This window comes from Dermochelys coriacea, chromosome 2 (genome assembly GCF_009764565.3).
Source record: "Dermochelys coriacea isolate rDerCor1 chromosome 2, rDerCor1.pri.v4, whole genome shotgun sequence".
Lineage (NCBI taxonomy): Eukaryota > Metazoa > Chordata > Testudines > Dermochelyidae > Dermochelys > Dermochelys coriacea.
In genome coordinates, this window is record NC_050069.1 from 47,348,603 (window position 1) to 47,370,901 (window position 22,299).

The 22,299-nt window shown below is 41.3% G+C and overlaps 1 protein-coding gene across 4 annotated transcripts in view; it reads left to right on the top strand.

Annotated features, from left to right (window-relative positions):
• Positions 1 to 22,299, top strand: part of NBN (nibrin) — an 80,385-nt gene that overhangs the window by 49,555 nt on the left and 8,531 nt on the right. Inside the window, exons 9-16 of one of the 4 annotated variants that reach the window (XR_006278731.1) lie at positions 1,436 to 1,583; positions 2,067 to 2,348; positions 2,894 to 3,365; positions 6,259 to 6,330; positions 8,236 to 8,391; positions 9,631 to 9,744; positions 10,769 to 10,900; positions 12,316 to 12,365. Coding sequence is in view for 3 of the 4 variants with exons in the window: in XM_038390643.2 (XP_038246571.1) it covers positions 1,436 to 1,583; positions 2,067 to 2,348; positions 2,894 to 3,365; positions 6,259 to 6,330; positions 8,236 to 8,391; positions 9,631 to 9,744; positions 12,316 to 12,365 (1,294 nt within the window). In the remaining variant the exon portion in view is untranslated. Of the gene's footprint in view, positions 1 to 1,435; positions 1,584 to 2,066; positions 2,349 to 2,893; positions 3,366 to 6,258; positions 6,331 to 8,180; positions 8,392 to 9,630; positions 9,745 to 10,768; positions 10,901 to 12,315; positions 12,366 to 22,299 lie in introns of those variants that run through there. The other 3 variants (XM_038390643.2, XM_038390644.2, XM_043507636.1) reach the window with 3 other exon arrangements.

The window sequence follows — 22,299 nt, forward strand, 5'->3', positions numbered from 1 at the left end:
CCATCAGTTACCTGTGGGAGTCAAAGTCTGCTTTTCTGAAGTCCAGGGTCTGTATTCTGCTGCTCTCCTTTCTTCCTTTTGTCAGGATCCTGAACTCGACCATCTCATGGTCACTGTTGCCCAGGTTGCCACCCACTTCTACTTCCCCTATCAACTCTTCCTGTTTGTGAGCAGCAGGTCAAGAGGAGTCTGGCCCTTACTTGGTTCCTCCAGCACTTGCACCTGGAAGTTGTCCCCAACACTCTCCCAAAACTTCCTGGATTGTCTGTGCACTGCTGTATTGCTCTCCCTGCAGATGTCAAGGTGATTGAAGTCTCCCATGAGAACTAGGGCCTGTGATCTGGAAACTTCTGTTAGTTGTCCGAAGAAAGCCTCGTCTGCCTCATCCTCCTGGTCTGATGGTCTATAGCAGATGCCCACCACGACATCACCCTTGTTGCTCTCTCCTCTAAACTTAATCCAAAGACTCTCAACAGGCTTTTCTGCAGTTTCATACTGGAGCTCTGAGCAATCATACTGCTCTCTTACATACAGTGCAACTCCTCCACCTTTTCTCCCCCGCCTGTCCTTCCTGAACAGTTTATACCCATCCATGACAGTGCTCCAGTAATGCGAGTTACTCCACCAAGTCTCTGTTATTCCAACCACATCATAGTTCCTTGACTGTGCCAGACGTCCATTCTTCCTGCTTGTTTCCCAGGCTTCTTGCCTTCGTGTAAAGACGCCTAAGATAGCTAGCCGATTGTTCTTTTTTCTCAATGTGAATCAGGAGGCCTCTCCTGTTGCACCCTCCTTCTTGTGTTTCCTCCCGGTATCCCACTTGCCCACTTACCTCTGGGCTTAGGTCACCATCCCCTGGTGAACCTAGTTTAAAGCCCTCCTCCCTAGGTTAGCAAGTCTGCCTGCGAAGATGCTCTTCCCTCTCTTGTTAGGTAGATCCCATCTCTTTCTAGCAGTCCTTCTTTCTGGAATAACATCCCATGGTTGGAGAATCCAGAGCCCTCTCTTCAACACCACCTGCGTAACCATGCATTTACTTCCACAATTCGATGGTCCCTACCTGGGCCTTTTCCTTCAATAGGGAGGATGGACGAGAACATGACTTGTGCCTGAAACTCATTTATCTTTCTTCCTAGAGCCACGTAGTCTGAACCACTGAAGGTCAACCTTGACAGTATCATTGGTGCCCACGTGGAGAAGTAGGAAGGGGTAGTGGTCCGAGGCTTGATCAGTCTCCTCAGACACTCGGTCACATCCGGAATTCTAGCTCCAGGCAAGCAGCACGCTGCCTGGAGTTATATGTTAACTATTGAATCTGTGTGGATTTATAATTAAAATCAGTTAACAGTAATAGTACTGTAATAATGGCTTATACATACACAGAGCCACAGGAAGACTGCTAACTTTTTAATTGTTTCATATGTTCAACTTGTAGCTAAACAGCTGGTTGGTCCAGGATCAGCTGTTCCGCATCCAACCCTTTCTCAGAGTTCGACTGTAGATGAGATCATAATGCCTGTTACTACAAGTGATAACACAGGATATGTAGTTGACACAGAACCAGAAGAACTGATGGACACATGGTAAAGTACACATTGAAATAGTTTCCTAAGTTGATGTCTATAAATAAGGCTATTACCATGTCAGAGGAAATTTGAGCCAGTTATAGTCTTGCCATAGTCAGTGGGGCTCAACATTTGATGTGGCGCTCCCTAACTTGCAATAGTAAACTGTGGTCACTATCCCGGTGGTCCATCTTCTGCCTTGAAGTGATAGGGTATAGCAAGAAAGCCAGCTGGGGCGTCAGGTCTGACACTAGAAGATGCAATTGGTGATGCAGCAGATCTGATTGGCTCTTTTAACCATGTTCTGAATTCTAAAGCAATTTCATAATTATCTAGATAATTTAGTCATTGCAGATATTAATATTAATTTATATAGCTTCCATAAGTGTTCATTGTACACCAGAGGTACAGCTGTGTTACTGTGGTGCTCTGTAATGTGTATGCTGTTTCTGCAATGACTGCCTATATGTTTACTTAGTATTTTTTCTCCCTTTTGTGTAGTATGGAGATAAGCGGAGAGAAGAGAGAGAAAACTCCCAGAATGGATCGAAGAGACAAAATGTATTCACAGAATATAACCACTGTAAAGGAGACTCCCAGCACTAGTGGCAATGTAAATACAGGGACAGTATTACCCAAGATGCATAGAACACCTGGGGTTGACCAAAAAAGTCAACCCCTCTCACCCTCTAAAATTTTAGGAGTTAATAGAAATAGAGAGAGAGCTTCACAGCAAGAGTCTAACTCCATTAAAAATTATTTCCAGGCAGCTCCAAAGAAAAGGTATGTTCACGGAAATTCTTTTTTTCTGGGTATTTTTCATATTGTCAGATGGTGCTACTTTTGATTTAGAAAGTAATTTGTTTTAGTTCAAGGGGCATACATTTTATTCCCAATGTAGATTTTACTACCTCCCTAAGAAATTGAATTCCTTGGTTCATTTTTTTTATTTTAAACTGGCCATTTCTATCTGTATCTCCAAACAGAAAAGTGTATGCTAAGGTTGCTCAGATTCAAATCCCAACACAATAATGAAAAATGCAGAAAATTATCAGTTGAGGCATATAAATAAAGATTACCTTAACTCCCACTTATATTATGCAACGCTTATGCAGGTGATTCATCTCTGTAACAAACTCCCACGGACACCCAATATATAGCCAAGCACAGAGCACACAACCAAGTACTCTAAACACTTAAGCAACATTACAAAATCAAAATGAAGAAAATCATCACTTGTGGATTTTTGGATTCATATTCAGTCATTGTGCATTATTCACTTACTGAGTTTATCATGTTGAAAAATTCCTTGTTTCTTTCTGGCTAAGGCAAAGGATTGAAGAGGGAGAAACATCAGTACCTAAACTGGCAAAGATGGAGGAAAAGTCATCTCATCTTTCCAGTCAAACCCAACCCACAACTTCCTTGGTGTGGAAAAGTAAAGTGGAACAGACTCAAAAGGAACAAAATACCTTGAACCTGAAAACAAACCTTTCACCTGTAGACGCAAGTCTAAAGTTTGCAATAGAAAGTAGCAAATCAGAGAAAGATCAAACTGTTACTAAAAATGTTTCCAGTGAAAAGCCTGCATCAAAGAAAAGAAAAGAGTTAGGTGATTTAGCTGAGGATGCAGCTACACTAGAGCTTGTGTTTGGGAGCAAAGGGCTGGATTGGGAAGCTGAAATGGGGGATCATGGTGAGGAGCATGGAGCCAATATGCAGAAAAAAAGACGTTTGGAAACCAAGGGGAAAAGGATTGAAGAAGAAAATGTAATTCAAGAAAAAGCCAATAGGATATTGGTAAGTAACGTTCTTTATTAATCACTTGTTATGTACCCGATTCTGCAAGTTGCAGTGTCATTGGAGGAGCCTGTGCAGCAGTATCTTGCAAGATTAGACTGTTAGCACAGAGACAAATACAGCTTAAGAACAGATACCAGCTTTGAGCAGTTTGAATGCATTGTATTAGCTCTCATGCAATTATAAACGAGCAGTAGGTGTAGTTTGGGGATTTTATGTAAACGTTGTGAGGGATGAGTTAAAATATGGACTTCCTGGCTCTCCAGAAGTCACTATCCTGTAGCGTTTTTAGAGTTTATTTCCCCCAGATGGAGGCACTTTGTAACTTTAAACTGGCATCAGTTATTTTACACGTCATACTTGCTTTCTGAAGCTGTCAATTTGCTCTTGTTAAAGAAATATTGCCTTTATAAGCAGAACAGCCAAACCTTTCTCTGTCCTGAAGAGAAGGTTTTTTAGTACAGTGTGCAGTTGTTGTTGTTACCTGTTATGCTCCTCAATTCCCAGGAGAAACTGTGTCAAGCTCCTTTTCAGCTGCAGAATTTCTGTACCTGTGTGTTGGGTGTCAGCAAGATGATATATTGTCAGATCATTATGTATTCTTAGCGTTCTCACCTAATATCTCTCAAATAGCTAAGCCTCATATGTGAAACTGAGACACTAAGCTGCATAGACAGAAGTCTGGTCTGATATGGGGTTACTTTCTTAAATATTTTTCTTAAACTATAAGTATATTGCAGCTTAAATATTTTAGTCAACCTTAAGGGTTTAGAAAGGTTTATGAACTGTAAGTGATGAGTATCTGAAACATTTTGAATGTAAACAGCTCGTAAGTAAATGTGACTTTTCTCTTTTTCCCCCTTTGGAGATATGCCTGTTTGCCACAGAGATTCTTTCCTAAAATAAAGCACTATCCCATTTCTTTTTCCCAAACATGCTCTTCTGTATGCTGACTGCATATATCAGTCTTTGTTGGGCTGCCACAGTAAATCAGCCACACTTGTATTCACAATAGTAAATTAACTAATGTTGCTCGCCAATGAAAACTCCTTTTCTAGAGGTTCATTCTGAAGTTTTGAAAGCATGCCACTTGGAAAAGCCAAGAATGTGTCGTCAAAACTGGTCCCAGATTAGCATGCTGTGACCATTAGCTAAACAACAGATATTGGACACACAGGTTATACAACCTTTTTTATCTTCAGATTGCAGAAAGAAACCAGAGTTTTAAATGTTCCTATTTCACATTTATACAGCACCAAAAATTTACACAAAACTTGTAGAAATGTAAAACTGTTCTTACTTGGGTGACCAGATAGCAAGTGTGAAAAATCGTGACACTTTTTTTTTTCTCCAGGGGGAAGGAGGAGGAAATATAGTTGCATATATAAGACAGCCCCTAATATTGGGAATCTGGTCACCCTAATTCTTACCCCAAAGAGTGTATAATCAAAGTTAGACAATGTGAGTGATGACAGCAGGCAAATGGAGGAATAAGGGTTATAACAAATAAGGGCTCTAACAAATAAGGGCTCACATGATTGATTGTGTAGTTATGAGCTTGTGATTAATGACTCTTTAAAATTTGAGAATGAAGTAAAGTCCTAGAGGAAGATTAGAAGACACTGGCTGTTTGGTCTAATTAAAAATAAGTTACTTGGAGGAGGACAGGAGACGATGCTTGGGAGAAGGATATTATTAAAAGCATAGGGGACAAGTATGTGTGTGTGGAGGTGTTAAGGGAGCAAGGATTAGGTTTAATTGACATGGTGGTAAAAACACCACAAGTTGCTGAAGCTTAATCTACACTGGTGGGAAAATTACCTAGTGTAGACCTGGCCTAAGTGCGGCAAAAATAATAATGGGATTTTTTTCTTTTCATCAAATAACTTTCCACATTATACAGTAAAGAATCTCCTCACTTCACCTATATTGTGGAACCAAAAAATACTTGTTTGTTGAAATAAAGGAAGCTGATGACATTCACCTGAAAGAGAGCACTTCTAAAGATTCCTTAGACATACGCACTTATAGTAACTAAAGAATTTATTATAAACTTAATTCTTCATGTGGTAGACAAGTTCTTGCCTGATAACTGTGGCCTGGAATCCTTTTTGTTTGTGTCCCTTTTCAGAGGTCAGATAAATGTTTTTGCACACTTTCTGGAATCTGAGGTTGCAAACGCTGATTTGTACTGAGATTCTGGTCTTGTGGCTGAGGTAAAAGTGTAGAAAAGACTTTAGTTTTCTGGTGTGAAAGAACATATTTGGTATTGAGCCAAAAACGACAGGAGACTTTTGATAAAAGGCAAAATTTTAATCTAATTTGACCGCTTGGGCCACTGCAAGTAAACAATTTAGAAAATAGAGAGTTGATACTATCACCTTCCCCACCCAATTTTTTCATAACAAACATCACTTGTGACATCAACACACCTTTATAGCAGAAATAGAAAAGCCTTAGAGGAAGTTATTAGCTATTGAGCAAAATTTTGATGTGTAGCAGTCTGCTTTCCCTTCTTTAACTACAGGCTGTGAGGAGACTAGCCTTGATTCTAATCAAGATTGCTCCCAAATTGACACTTTCATTTAGTTATTTCCTGACCATGAACTCTGGGATATAATTTAAAACAGAAAACTAATAGTTTCATTCATACCTGAAAGCTTACAGTGATTTTCATAATCCTTACTGGTAGGATTTTAGGAATTATGAATTCTTAAGGAAAAACACTTTGTTTTCTTATACTAAAAAATATGTAATCTGAACAAACCAGGGACAGTGGTTTTAGGAGAACAATGCATTGTTAAAGTATATGTCCAGGGTATTTTTTTTTGTAAATATGTAATCATAATTTACATTTACAATGATTGCTCTTTAAAATTGTTTGGTCAAACAGCAAGAAAATGAACTTGGCACTGTTCCAACTTCAAAGAAAAAAATTGAGATTAAGCAGGAATCATCAGTTTTGGTAAGAAACTAGTCAAATGTAAGGAATACCTAGCATTAGTTAACACTGAGAAATATGAAGGAAATGTACCAGTTTTTTTGCTTTTAAAACTAAGTTCATATGTGTGCAGTGGACATAGGAGGGTTTGATGAATGAGGGCTTATTTAAACATAAAAGTTGTACCGCTTTAACTATATCAGTATATAGTCAAAGATGTACAGGTACACACAAGAGAAGTTGGTGGTGGATTCAGTTACATTGGTTTAAAAGTGCTTATCTCATATAGATTATTACCATAGGGGAAGGGAAATAAATACACCAGTAGAAGTCATCTTTATATTGGTGTAACTGCGTCCATAATAGGGCTTTCACTGGCATAAAATTATTACAGTAGAATAAATCACACCCTTAACTGAAATATTATTATTAATCATGTTTATTATGTAATCATATGCCAAGAATAGGCCCTCCTTGTGCTAGGCACTATACAAATAGTAGTACAGTTCCTGTCCCAAAGAGTTTGTAATCTGAATAGATCAGACAGACACAGGGTAGGGGAAGGGGTATAACACACAAGCAAAGTAAAAATATGATGGCGGCAAATGTCATATTGGTTCCATAATTTTGAGGGGTTGGAAGATCAGCTAAATGCGGGTGCGGGGGAGAATGAAGGAAGAAAGGGCACTGAAAGAAAGAGGGGGTAAGGGGACAGGGCAGGGGAGAAGAAGTTAAGAGAGCAGGTGTGGAGTGAAGATGACATGAAGAGATTGAGAGGGTTGAAGCAAACAGCCAATCAGCACAGGGCAGAGAAAGTCCAGTCCAAACCATAGAAAGTTCTCTGAATGTCCAAAGGTATCTGATTTGGCTGCTTCTGCAGCTGTTCCTATGGGCTGGAGTCTCTGGGTTCATCTGCACAGCAGTTGGAGATGTAATTTCAAGCTCCAGTAGATGTACACACAGTAGCTGTGATCAAGCTAATTTGCTAAAAATAGCAGTGCAGCCAGCATCACAAACTACATGCCAGAATACAGTCCCATCTGAGACCCCAAGTACATATTCAGTCGACTAGTCCAGTGGTGTGCAAACTTTTCCAGTCGCCCACCCCCTTACCATTAAAGTAATCTGTTTGTCCCCGTCTTCCCCTCCTCCCTCCCCCCACACTCACTGCTGCACAGCCAAGGCTTCCTCTGCACCACTGCTAGGGCAGGGCCAATAACTTCTCCTCTGCCCCTCCCACCTCTGGTTTTCAGGGTGGGGGAAAGCTTGTGTGATGGTCTCTGGGGGCGGAGCCAATGCTGGGCACAGAGGCTACTGGGGGTGGAAATCGGTGCGGCACACTGATCCACAAGGTGGGTGGCCCGCTGAGGTGAGTCTGGGTGGAGGTGGCTCTCTCTCCCCACCCCCCTCCATGGGAGCTGGCTCAGGCCCCACTGCATGGAGCTGGCACCAGCTGCCTGGCATCGCCACTTGCCCCCCGAATGTTTCTCTGGATGTGCCCCACAGTTTGCCTAGCCCATGAGATTGTCCACACTGCAGTGGTTACACTGCTATTTTTAGCATGCTAGCTTGATCAAAGCTAGTGCTTGTACATCTACCTGAGCTGGGAACTGCATCTCCAGCTGCAGTGTAGACCCAAGCCCAAACCTGGTTCCTCCCTGCAGTTTTCTCCGCAAAACCACAGGGCAAGGAGAGGAACCACCTGGGTCTGAGTTTCCCCAGAGTGGGGATAACACTTGAGTTTAGACCAGACCTTACTTTACTAGAAATCCAGTTTTAAATTTTAAGTTTTATCTAGACTGTACTGTTCTGAGCTAATGTCTGCCTTCCATTTCTAACCTGTCAAGTGTACATTCTCTGATCTCTTAAAATAGGCTCTTAGTTTACTGAACACTTGAAGTTTTCCTTTCCCCTTTTTCCTCTCACAAGAACACTGACAGACTTCAAGATGTCTCCAGCAATCTTCCCAGCAGACTCTTGTTGACTGAATTTAGATCACTGGTTGTTAGCCATCCAAGGCCAAATAGTCTTGTTGCTGTACAAATCAATTACGAGCAACTGAACAACTTTAAGAAATTCAAAAAGGTGAGTGCATATTTTAAACTGCCACAAGATGGCACTGTTTGAAATAGCTATGCAAGTGCTGCCATAATATAATAGAAATTTTATTAGATGAAAGGCATTCTTAGAGATTCTACTTCCACTTATATTTTATTAACTTACTGTCACCATTGTGGTGAAGAGCAAAATACTGTGGCTATTTTTGTATTAATTTATCAGACAGATACCGGAGAAGGTTACTTTCCACCCAGAGGCAACCCATGCGGGGGCATGCGGAGATGCATGCCCCCCAGATTCACTCCTGGGCTTGTACTGAGCACCTTCACATGTACTGAACATGCTCAGTAGCAGTACTGAAGCCGGCTGTCCTCACTTGCGTCCCTGTCCCCCCCATCAGCAGGCACAGCTCATTTCTGCTCCCACCACATGATTACCTAGAGACCTGAGTTCTTTTTGGAGGCTTGTGCAGTTCTTACTCAGGCTGATTCACTAAAGGATACTGTGATCTTGAACAGTATTATAACGTCAGGTTGTATCTCCTCTTATGCTTACTGTGTCACTGTCAAATAATGTATTGAGAACATATATTGGCTTGAAATTTTACATTTTGAAAATTTGGATTTCTAAAACATACTACTAAAATGCATGTCTTATAAAACTAAGATCAATTGGGTTCTGAGAGTGACTTTTACAAAACTTTGTGTTAATTGTAGGAATATAGCTGCAGCCCAGAATTTGAAGAGAAAGTGGAGTGTAATCTAAGATATGCAATACACTACATTTAAGTAAAAAAATTAAATGCCTTTAAATGGACATGGTCATCTTGAAAATCACATTTGTATGAAATATTGTACCTACCATAGTTCCAAGTGGCATTTTAAAATTGTTTAGTAGGACATGCAGTATCTTTGAAAGTATTATCCTTTCTGTTTTGCTGGGTTCTGCATTACAAATTCTTCTCTACATCAGACTGGATTAGAAACTTTAAATATCAGTTTCTCTTGGTTTTCAAAATGCATTTTAAATGTATTAGCGTATTAATTTAACAAATAAAAAATATAACTAGTCACAGCTCTTTCTTTTGGGGGAGAGTTGTCAGTTTGCAGGTGGTGTGCTATTTAAGTAGAACTGTTCATTGCATAGATACTGTTAGACAAATTGGATGAAAGGTGTTCTGCCGCTATGAATTTACTAGTGGTGGCTACTCTGGTCTTGCAAGGTTGTCAGCCTGCACTATAACAGCAAAAGTTTCCTGTCCAACAGGTACCTTATCCTGGAGCAGGACAGCTTCCACACATTATTGGAGGATCAGATCTAATAGGTCACCATGCCAAAAAGAATTCACAATTGGAAGAATGGTTAAGGCAGGAAATGGAGGTAAGGAATTCTTTCCAGGCAATAAAACAACTGCGGTCCTTCCCAAGAATAGGGCAACTCTGTACTAAAAGTTGAGCCTATGTGCTGAATGAATCTGCCACTTAACACATCCAAAAAGATGTTAAGGATGTGACCCAAATAAACGAAAGGGGTTCATTGAGAAGGCTGACACTCTGCTGATTCTTTTGGATAAATTAGATATGTAATATTAATAAAATGTTTAATTTAAAATCTGTTCAGACGGTTAGTACAGAGGAGACTGCTGTAAAGCAAAAGGCACTGACCTAGGAGAAAGTGATTTTAATGACTGAGTGAAATAAACATTTTATTGAAGCTCAACCATGCATGAATTCTGAGTGTGGCAGTGAAAATGTTTACATTAACAAGCTCAGCAACCTCAGCGTTCAAGGCGCTCAGTGTAGCACTGCTGATGGTCTGCTCACAGACTAGAATGCAGTTGATATTCGTATGAAAAATATGTATGAGATGTGCATGTTGTAATCAGGAGACTGAAGGTTGTCTTTTTCACTATAGAACATCTTTCCATTTGTATTTAATTTATATGTTGCTCTAGCAGTTCTCAACTTTTTAATTTTGTGTGCTGCTTCTTTAAAAAAGCTCCTCTCATGGGCCACATCCCATCCCAATCTCCCACTCAGGTTCCATATCTTTCCTGTGGTATCAGTATTACTTGGTTAATTGGAAAAGTAATAAGACAGTACTAAGGAGAGAACGTGATAGGTGGGATTTCTTGAGATTTTGACTCCATTCCTACTTTTGTATTTGCTGTTTATTGCCTCTACCTGATTTTACTAGTTGATTTCAGCGCTAGATTTTATCTTGCAGTATAGCACTGCAAAATCTCTCCTGGCCACTTTGCAATTTGTCATCTTGTGTGCTTGTTATCCTAATTTGGCATCCACCACAAATGTACTCATTGTTGAATTTCTATGAGGCACACCTAAGAAGGACATGAGCAGCAGAGCAGGGAGGTTCTGACTCTTTTTTCCCTCTCACCCTCCAGCTCATGATTAATTTTAGCCTTTGGAAACCCTAAAATTAATCATAACCCAGATTCCAATTAACAAAGTATCTCCGCTTGAAAACAGACATAGATGCTTTACTCCCATGACAGAAGCAACTCCCGTTAGAAGAGGTCAGCAAACCACAGTTTGAGAGTATGCTGTTACGCAAATTTTTCAAAGTAGAAAAAAAGTTAGAATATAGTTTGCGTAAAAAGGTACCATGCAGGATGTTGGCCTAACTCTGAGAGATGCTAAAGATCTGCAGATTGTATTGTCTTTAGTTGTGGATGTTCAGCACTTCTCTGGCTCAACTCTTAAAATTTTATAGTAACACAAGGGATCAAACTCAGAGGACAGTTTAAAATGGTGAAATTTGCAGCTCCTTTTGCCCCTTCCCTTTTCACCACCAAAGCATACATGTTACACTTAGACAGTATAGATTTTAATGTAGACTCACAACATACCATTTACACACCCCTATAACTCATAACCTGTATTAGACTAGACTTAATTACTCAAATTCAAAGTTGATGTAGTACAAACTCAGTTGCTGAAAGATGATAGCACTGCATGAAAAGCTCCGTAGTAGGAAGGTATACGTAGTTGTAAACTGAAGTAGGTCATCCATTACTTTAACTTGCATCTCCTTGGCATAAGTGATGTTAACTCACAGCTACTTGACAGTGTGTAAAGGAGTCTGCCTTCACACCACTGCTGAGCTAGTTCCAGAGTTTAAAACTAATTGTGACAAAATTCAAAATTTTGACCAACTAATAGGTTTCTGATTGTTGCAGTTTTAGTTAGACATTCCTGCTTTTGAAAGTTCCGTCATGACAAGTAATGTAAAGCCCTGGATATTTTTCCCTCCCCTTCATTTTTGTCTGACACACAGGACAGCTACACTGTGCAGTTAGCTGGGGTAATTGGCACCTGGGTCTGAGCATTTGAGTTCGCCGAGCCTGAGTATGAGCATTCCCACAACAAAGCTGTTCCTCTGTTACTGTGTCCTCATTATTTCTGCCCTCATCTATACATGTCTGGGGGCATAGCCAATGGTTTTTTGATGCAGAAACTCTGTAATATTCTTTCCCAATAAATTGTGGGAGAACGTCTCGGTCCTTTGGAGGAAATTGTGGGAAAGGGTTTTGTAGGACTTTCAGCCCTCAAGTGATCTTGCCTGCACCTTCAGTGCAAAGTAGGCAAGTTCTAGCCTGAGCTAAACAACAGCTCTGGCTTTAATCCATACCTCTACCCATGCAAGCAAGCATAAATTCAAAGCACATGCTTGAGGGTTTTGTGTGTGGATGAGTGGTTTGGGCAAAAACATGCAACAGCAAGGGCTAAAACTACAGTGAAGACATACCCACAAGTGTCCAATCATTTTTCAGATTGGTTTCTGTAACTGGAGCCTACTTTAAGAATTGAAACCATAATCTGACATTCCTGTAAAATGCATTGTATGTGAGGTATTCACAGAAAGATGTCTCAGTACAGGACTATTGTGTTAGTATGAACAATATTGAAGAGATTTACTTTATTTTGTCAGGAACAGAATCGGCATGCAAGAGAGGAATCACTCGCTGATGATCTCTTTAGGTAAGGAATTTTTTTGTTAGTGCTTTTAAAAGATCTGATATGTTATTCATCATCTGACTTCTTTTCTGGACAAATTTCAGTTTTCTAATTAAACCATGATGGCTAATGCTCCATTGGCTGTCTCCTTTCTTGATACCACATCTGAGTAGATGTCCAAATTGACATCCTTTTCTGCTTTTTCCTAACTTTCTTTATACCTTAAACTTCATCAGTTCCTGGGCCGTACATAACTCCTTTTAATGTAACATTCAAAACTAATAGTCTTATTGGTAATTAGAACCTTCTTAGATAGAATTGTTGCCGCTTCGTCTCCCTCTTATAAACACCACTTTAGCCCCTAATTCCAGGAACTGGGGCATTAAGTTTGAATCAAGAATCACTTTCCTATTTGCGAGGATGCAGCTTTCCTTCCTGCCATCAGAGTTTGTCAGTGCCTGTCTCCCTATTGGTTGGAAGATTTTGCTCTGGCTGAACCAGAGACTCCCCTTTCCTGCATAAACAAAACTCGTCCAAAATAAAAACAGATTGCTTGGGTTATGTGCTGTAATCAGAGTGTGGGGGGGAACCTCTCCACTTTTCACAGAGGGGCTCTCACCTTTACACATAGGGATCCTAAATGGGCCTTTGACCCATTCATTTCCAGGCTTCAGCCCTTTCTCCATGAAAAGATCAGTATTGCGTTTCCCTTGTTTCCTTTTTGGTAGAAGACTCTCAGCAGGTCCTGCCATCTTCCTGCTGTCTGTCTGTCTGTCTGTCTCTCTCCAGAATAAAGCAGGCCTTTCTATACCCAGCCTGCTGTTAGAAGCCTACAGTTTCCATGGTTCTGTGGCTCCTGACAGGACTACAAGTCACAGAATCCCTCTGTTTGGGGCAGGGCCCAAGCCACAGGAGTGAGGTAACACCTCTTATCCTGACTCAAGACATTGATATGCTGCTGTATCTTGTACACTTGTAAATCTACCCTGTGTAAAACCTCTTCTCTTCCATAAACCCTCTTTACCAGTTTTCTGCTGATAACCTCATTTTACTTTTACTCCTCCTCCCCGTCTGCCCTCTTTAGCGAGGACATTAGATTCTTCTTCCACACTATTCCTTGACCAGTTCATTCTCTGCCTCTCTACATCCTCTTTTCCTAGGCATGTGACTCCTAACCCAATCTCTAATAATAAACAACAATGGAAGCCCACCCTGAGGCAGTCTCTCTTTATTCAGTTTTTCTCTTTAAAAGTCACTGTATTGTTCTGCACCGTTCCAACCTTTGCAAATTGTATATGTATTGTAAAATATATAGTTTACTTGTATGTGTATGTATAGATTGTAACATGGAATGAAGTATTTTGTAATTATTGCTAAAGCTCTCTTTTTTCAGTAATCACAAGCGTGACTCTCAGTTCACACACGTTCACTTAGTTAAATCCTTATTTGTAACCTCACCAACAAGTTGATTGTTTAGAAAGCATTAATTTTTCATTGCTCCTTAAACCTGCTACTATTGGAACTTTTAATAGGGGTGGAAGAACCCAGAAAAATTCCGGTTCTGATTGTTTAATTCTACAGTTGAAAAAATTATGCAAAAATCACAGTTTGCAGAATCCAAACTCCTCTGTAAAAAAGAATAGAAATGCCTGGGCAGTAGAATATGATACGAGTAGGGTCCTAACAAATTCACAGCCATGAAAAACGGACCGTGAAATCTGGTCTTTTGTGAGCTTTTATCCTATACTCCACAGATTTCATTGGGAAATCAGTGTTTCTCAAATTGAGGTCCTGACCCAAAAGGGAGTTGTGGTGGGGGGAATCACAAGATTGTTTTAGGGTTGCGGTATTGCTGCCTTTACTTCTACACTGCCTTTAGAGCTCGGCTGCCGGAGAAAGGCAGCTGTTGGACTAACACCAAACTCTGAAGACAGTGCCTCGCCAGAAACAGCGCAGAAGTAAGGGTGGCAATACCATACCATGCCATCCTTACTTCTGCGCTGCTGATGGTGGTGGCTCTGCCTTCAGAGCTGGGCTCCCAGCCAGTAGCCGCCAGTCTCGACACCCAGCTCTGAAGGCAGCACCACCACCAGCAGCAGCGCAGAGGTAAGGGTAGCAGTACCACACCACCCCTCCCCCCCAACTCCTTTTTGGGTCAGGACCCATACAATTACAACACCGTGAAATTTCAGTTTTAAATAACTGAAATCATGAAATTTACGATTTTTTAAATCCTTTGTCTGTGAAATTGACCAAAATGGACCCTGAATAGGTAGGTAGGGCCCTAGATATGAGACTAAATCTTGTGCTTAGTCTACAAGTATTATTGCAAAACTGAATTAAAGAATGCTGCTTACGATAGAATGTTTGTTGTGAAGTGGTAGTAATAAGAGCACAAATACCAAAGAATGCCACCATTTTTATCATCAAACATGTTGGAATACATTTGTTGTTGCCTTTATAAAACACCCTTCACCATAGAATTCTACCTAGGCTCCAATTTATTTTCATGCTGCTTTTGATATTTAGTTTTAATATTTACTGTATTTATGTAAACCTTTTGTGTGGTGAAAACTTGTAACACAAACATTTCAGTCTTAGACACACTGCAGCTGCTACTACTGGACATATCCTGATCATGGCCTTGATCCTGCATGACTTCTGTGGGGAAAAGGTTCTGTGTGATGTAGTATTAGCAGCTGCAGGTTCCTGTGAGAATAGCATTTGAAGATGTGTTCAGCAGAATCAATCAAGCAGCACTCAAAGATCAAGGATAGCTAGAAAGAAAAGCTCCACTCCAGAGCGTGCCAGGTCTTGTCTCACACTTCGTAGTTTCTGTGGTCTGAATTCATTGCACATGCCCGGGGCTCCTTGCATCTCTCCATTCCATCCCAGGAGCTCACTGTGTTCCATCTCTTTCTTTCAGGGACTCCCTATAATCCTCTCTCTCATTCTGTGGCCTCTGCATGCTCCTCCCACCCCAACACCATATGCTAGCGGTTCTGTGTACTCTCTAGCTACCACATCTGGTCCTCCAGTCTAAGACTCTGCACCTTCTTCCCACTCACCCTTATTTTTTTTTCTTTCTGTCTGGGAGTTAATAGTTTGTAGTATTGTTGTACCCATCTTAGGAGATACTAGATCATTCACAATGTCAACATGTTAAACTCTCTTGGGAGGATGGGCAGAGATGAGAGGTGCGATTGATGTTATGCTGAAAGGTGGCTGCAGTCAGCCATTTGTTTGATCTCTAGAGAATTACAGAAGTGGTTGAAGTTGCTGGGTCTAATAACCATATGCAAGGGCCTCTGAGTGTCACCCATTTTTCCTTCCCAATTTTTACCACACTTAATAGGCTGCTGCCCATTGCTGCATAGAACATTCCCTGGGAGTTTGGAATTGATCAGATGCAGCAGTCAAACAATTACAGCATTATATTCATGTGTACCCCAATAGCAACTATGTAGTATTGCCAACTTCCAGAAATGAAACACCGAGTCAGACCTTCAAAAATTATGACTTTAAAAAAAAATATTGCATTTTTAGGTCAGTCTCTTGATCCCCAGGGTGTGCGCATGTGATAATTAGTGTTGTCCACTCTCCCACAAGTACTGGATAAGGTGATTTTGGCCCTGTAACTTGAGTCCTTCCACACAGGGCTGAAGCTGAAGCCTGATCCCCACTGCTGGGCAGTGGGGCTTGGGCTTCAGCCTGGGGTCTGAGCAAGTCTAATGCCAGCCCTGGTGACCCCATTAAAATGGGGTCCTGACTTATTTTGGGGTCCTGACCCATAGTTTGAGAACCACTGCACTAGACGGTTCGTACTCTGTCAGCTTAAGAATGGCTACACTAGTAGAGAGAGGTCTCCTGTCAGCTTTACTATTCCAGCCCCCGCAAGCGACGGTAGTTATGTCAGTAGGAGAAGCTCTTCCATTGACATAGCATTATCCACACCGGCGCTTATGTCAGTGTAACTTATATTGCTTGGGGGGTGATTTATTCACCCCCTCGAGTGAATAAATCATGCCAACATTAGCTGTAGTGTAAATAAAAGATATGTCACCCACCTTGTCTCTCTAATATCCTGGGACCAACACAGCTACACTACTGCATATAGATTCATAGATACTAAGGTCAGAAGGGACCATTCTGATCACCTAGTCCGACCTCCTGCACAGCGCAGGCCACAGAATCTCACCCACCTACTCCTATGAAAAACCTCACCCATGTCTGAGCTATTGAAGTCCTTAAATCATGGTTCAAAGACTTCAAGGAGCAGAGAAGCCTCCCTCAAGTCAACCATGCCCCATGCTACAGAGGAAGGCGAAAAACCTCCAGGGCCTCTCCAATCTGCCCTGGAGAAAATTCCTTCCCGACCCCAAATATGGCAATCAGCTAAACCCTGAGCATATGGGCAAGATTCACCAGCCAGATACCCAGGAAAGAATTTTCTATAGTAACTCAGATCCCATCCATCTAATATCCCATCTCAGGGGATTTGGCCTATTTACCCTGAATATTTAAAGATCAATTATTTACCAAAATCCCATTATCCCATCATACCATCTCCTCCATAAACTTATCGAGTAGAATCTAAAAGCCAGATAGATCTTTTGCCCCCACTGCTTCCCTTGGAAGGCTATTCCAAAACTTCACTCCTCTGATGGTTAAAAACCTTCGTCTGATTTCAAGTCTAAACTTCCTGGTGGCCAGTTTATACCCATTTGTTCTTGTGTCCACATTGGTGCTGAGCTGAAATAATTCCTCTCCCTCTCCTGTATTTATCCCTCTGATATATTTATAGAGAGCAATCATATCTCCCCTCAACCTTCTTTTAGTTAGGCTAAACAAACCAAGCTCTTTAAGTCTCCTTTCATAAGACAAGTTTTCCATTCCTCGGATCATCCTAGTAGCCCTTCTCTGTACCTGCTCCAGTTTGAATTCATCCTTTTTAAACATGGGAGACCAGAACTGCACACAGTATTCTAGGTGAGGTCTCACCAGTGCCTTGTATAACGGTACTAAAACCTCCTTATCCCTACTGGAAATACCTGTCCTGATGCATCCCAAAACCACATTAGCTTTTTTCACAGCCATATCACATTGGCAGCTCATAGTCATCCTATGATCAACCAATACTCCAAGGTCCTTCTCCTCTTCCGTTACTTCTAATTGATGCGTCCCCAATTTATAGCTAAAATTCTTGTTATTAATCCCTAAATGCATAACCTTACACTTCTCACTATTAAATTTCATCTTATTACTATTACTCCAGTTTACAAGGTAATCCAGATCCTCCTGTATAATATCCCGATCCTTCTCCGAATTGGCAATACCTCCCAGCTTTGTATCATCTGCAAACTTTATTAGCACACTCCCACTTTTTGTGCCAAGGTCAGTAATAAAAAGATTAAATAAGATTGGTCCCAAAACCGATCCCTGAGGAACTCCACTGGTAACCTCCCTCCAACCTGACAGTTCGCCTTTCAGTAGGACCCGTTGCAGTCTCCCCTTTAACCAATTCCTTATCCACCTTTTGATGTTCATATTGATCCCCATCTTCTCCAATTTAACTAATAATTCCCCATGTGGCACGGTATCAAATGCCTTACTGAAATCTAGGTAAATTAGATCCACTGCATTTCCTTTATCTAAAAAATCTGTTACTTTTTCAAAAAAGGAGATTAGGTTGGTTTGGCACGATCTACCTTTTGTAAAACCATGTTGTATTTTGTCCCATTTACCATTGACTTCAATGTCCTTAACTAATTTCTCCTTCAAAATTTTTTCCAGGACCTTGCATACTACAGATGTCAAACTAACTGGCCTGTAGTTACCCGGATCACTTTTTTTTTCCTTTCTTAAAAATAGGAACTATATTAGCAATTCTCCAATCATTCGGTACTATTCCTGAGTTTACAGATTCATTAAAAATTCTTGCTAATGGGCTTGCAATTTCAGGTGCCAATTCCTTTAATATTCTTGGATGAAGATTATCTGGGCCCCCTGATTTAGTCCCATTAAGCTGTTTCAGTTTCGCTTCTACCTCTGATATGGTAATATCTACCTCTATATCCTCCTTCCCATTTGTCATGCTACCATTATCCCCAAGATCCTCTTTAGCCTTATTAAAGACTGAGGCAAAGTATTTGTTTAGATATTGGGCCATGCCTAGATTATTTTTAACCTCCACTCCATCCTCAGTGTTAAGCGGCCCCACTTCTTCCTTTTTAGTTTTCTTCTTATTTATATGGCTATAGAACCTTTTACTATTGGTTTTAATTCCCTTTGCAAGGTCCAACTCTACTCGACTTTTAGCCTGTCTCACTTGATCCCTACATGTTCTGACCTCAATTAGGTAGCTTTCCTTGCTGATCCCTCCCATCTTCCACTCCCTGTATGCTTTCTGCTTCTTCTTAATCACCTCTCGAGGATGCTTGCTCATCCAGCTTGGTCTACAACTCCTTCCTATGAATTTTTTCCCCTTTCTTGGGATACAGGCTTCCGATAGCTTCTGCAGTTTTGATTTAAAGTAATCCCAGGCCTCCTCTACCTTTAGATCCATAAGTTCTTCAGTCCAATCCACTTCCCTAACTAATTTCCTTAATTTTTGAAAGTCAGCCCTTTTGAAATCAAAAACCCTAGTTGCAGATTTATTTTTGTTAATCCTTCCATTTAGTTTGAACTGAATTAGCTCATGATCACTTGAGCCAAGATTGTCCCCTACAACCATTTCTTCTATGAGGTCCTCGCTACTCACCAAAATTAAATCTAAAATGGCATCCCCTCTAGGCGGTTCAGCAACTACTTGATGAAGGAATCCATCAGCTATCGCATCTAGGAAAATCTGAGCCCTATTATTATTACTAGCACTGGTCCTCCAGTCTATATCTGGGAAGTTAAAGTCTCCCATGATCACGCAGTTTCCATTAGTATTTACTTTATTAAAGACATCAAAAAGGGCTGTATCCATATCCAAATTAGATCCCGGAGGTCTATAGCACACCCCAAGCACTATCGTAGGAGAGGCTTTACTAGTTTTCTTCCCCAATGTAATTTTTGCCCAGACAGACTGTCTTATCCATTGCATCGCTTCTTATTTCTTTACATTCTACCTCATCATTGATATACAATGCTACTCCACCACCTTTAGCTTTGTTTCTGTCTTTCCTAAAGAGCACATACCCTTCAATACCTGTAGTCCAGTCATGACTACTATTCCACCATGTTTCTGTTATCCCTATAATATCTGCAAAAAGAAAAGGAGTACTTGTGGCACCTTAGAGACTAACAAATTTATTAGAGCATAAGCTTTCGTGAGCTACAGCTCACTTCATCGGATGCATTTGGTGGAAAAAACAGAGGAGAGATTTATATACACACACAGAGAACACTTCCTGCACCAGTAGCTCTAGTTCCTCCATTTTGTTACCTAGACTCCTTGCATTGGTGTACAAACATCTTAATTTTTGCTGTTTGGCCTCGCTCACATTTTGTACCCTATTAGGCACAGTCATTCTACATCCAGTATAACCTATTAGACTAGTATCCACACCGCCCTCACTCCTTATATACATTCTCCTACCCACAGCTGTATCCATTCTTACTTCATCTTCTTCCCTCTCAATGCTAAAATCTGGCGTGGAGATTTTCTGGACATCTCCCATCCATCTCCCCCCAATTCCTAGTTAAAGCTCTCTTTATCAGTTGTGCCAGCCTCGATCCTAGAAGTCTATTTCCTTCCCTACTGAGATGAAGTCCATCCCTAGAGAACTGACCTCTGTCCATGAATGCCTCCCAGTGGTCATACATCCCAAAGCCCTCCTTATAGCACCACTGCCTAAGCCATCTGTTGACAGTCATAATCTTGTCACACCTTTGTTGCCCTTCTCTAGGAACAGGAAGGATCCCGCTAAAGATCACCTGAGCCTCAATTTCCTTAAGCGTCTTCCCCAGCCTAGCATCGTCTCCCTTAATACTTTCCAGCGAGAATCTAGCCGTATCATTTGTTCCCACATGAAGGATAATTAGGGGATTCTTTCCCGCTCCCTTTAGGATCCTTTTCAACCTCAAGTCTACATCCTGTATCTTAGCACCCGGAAGACAGCACACCCTTCTATTCTCAGGATCAGCTCTAGTTACAGGCCTGTCTATTCTTCTCAATAAAGAGTCCCCGATCACAGAGACCTGCCTTTTCCTGGTGACAGTGCTATTCTCCAGTGTCTCCCCTGTTCTCTCTGGCTGCAAGTTCTTTCCATTCCTATTTTCCCTTACAATCTTCTTCAACCCATCCTGTATCCTCCTGGGGCTCATATTTGGTGTAGTCTCCCTTGACTCTTCCCCTTTTTCTATAGGGCTAGCCTCTCTTCTCTTCTTCCTTACCCTTCTACCTTCAGCGACTACCTGCTGAGCCCCTTCTTCATTTTCCAACTCTGCAAACCTGTTCCTAAGTTCTATTTCTCCTTCACTAGCCCGTCTTTTTCTCTGCCTGGTTCTTTGAGTCACATGTTTCCACTGACCACTTTCCTCATCCAGTCTCTCCTCAAAATTCCCCAGCCCTGCTTCCATCCGTGAGTCTGAGCTTTTCCCTTCAGGTACCTCATATCTTTGCTCCATCATCTGCTCAAACCCCTTCCTAAACTCAACCAGACTTTCCACCTGCATCTCCAAACCTCAGATCTTTTCCTCCATCAGCTCTATCAGACGGCATTTCATGCAGACAAAACTCTTACCGGTTCCCCCCTCCAGGATCATGTACATACCACAGCTTCCACATCCAGTCATCCTCAATGTGTCTTTCACTGCAGGAGTCACTCCCACAGCTGCCTCTGTATCTGTCATCTCCTTCCCACCTAAATCCTGTTAATCTGGGAAACACAAGCCACACCAAAAAGACCACAACCCCCCAGCAAAAGCAAACCCCAAACAAGCACCACAATCCAAGCCCCCACTCAAACTCTCCTTTTTAGAGCTCTGTTTGCCAGCTCCTGTGCCACTGCAGCTGTCTGTGCCGCCGCACGACTGGCTGGCTACCTTTATAGGGCCCCTAGTCAGAAGCCCCACCCCCTAGGCAGGGCTCAGCTGCTCTCTCAGCACAAAGCCCCACCCCCTAATCAGGCTCAGCTGCTCTCCCAGCACAAAACCCCTACACACACACACAAATACAAATACTAAAAATACAAAACCAAGTACAACTACCTTCTCCTCCAACAGAACTCCCACTCAAACTCCCCTGTTTAGAGCTCTGTTTGCTAGCTCCTGTGCCGCTGCAGCTGTCTATATATTATAACCAGACAGACAAGCAGAGAAATGCCATCAAATTGAGCATAGGGCTATGTCTACACTGGCAACTGAATGAGAAAACTTTTGTCTTTCAGAGGTATTAAACCCCCGTCCCAAAGACAAAAGTTTTGTCGACAACAAATGCTGGTGTGAACAGTGCTTTGGTGGCAGGGGAGCTGACAAACAGTGGCTACACTGCAGGCCTTTAGGCAACATGGCTGTAGCAACACAGCCCTGTAGCTAAAAGTGGCATAGTGCAGAAATAGTCAAACATCCTGCTTCACTCAGCCAGAAGGTATATGCAGTATCTTTAGTTCCCTATCTGAGGGAACTGGAAGTAGCTGTGGGACTTGAATTGCCATCAGTTATGTCTAATTTAAACAAAATGTGATTTTTTTTTAAAAAAAAGCCTGTATGCTATTACAGAACACATTTGTAATTCACCAGCTGAACTAGTATAAAGTATTATAGCATATTCAAACATGTAAGGAGCCTTTCCAAATTTTTAGTGTATTAACAGCTTGCATTCTGTGATAGTTATTCACAGTTCATTGTTTCCCCAAAAAGGATAAATGAGTTGCCAAGAAACAGCAATGAACTGTAATACATTTCAAGTTAAGTGGTGATGTAAATTGGGTCGCAAGTTGTGACATTTTCCTCTCAGAGAGAGAGAGAG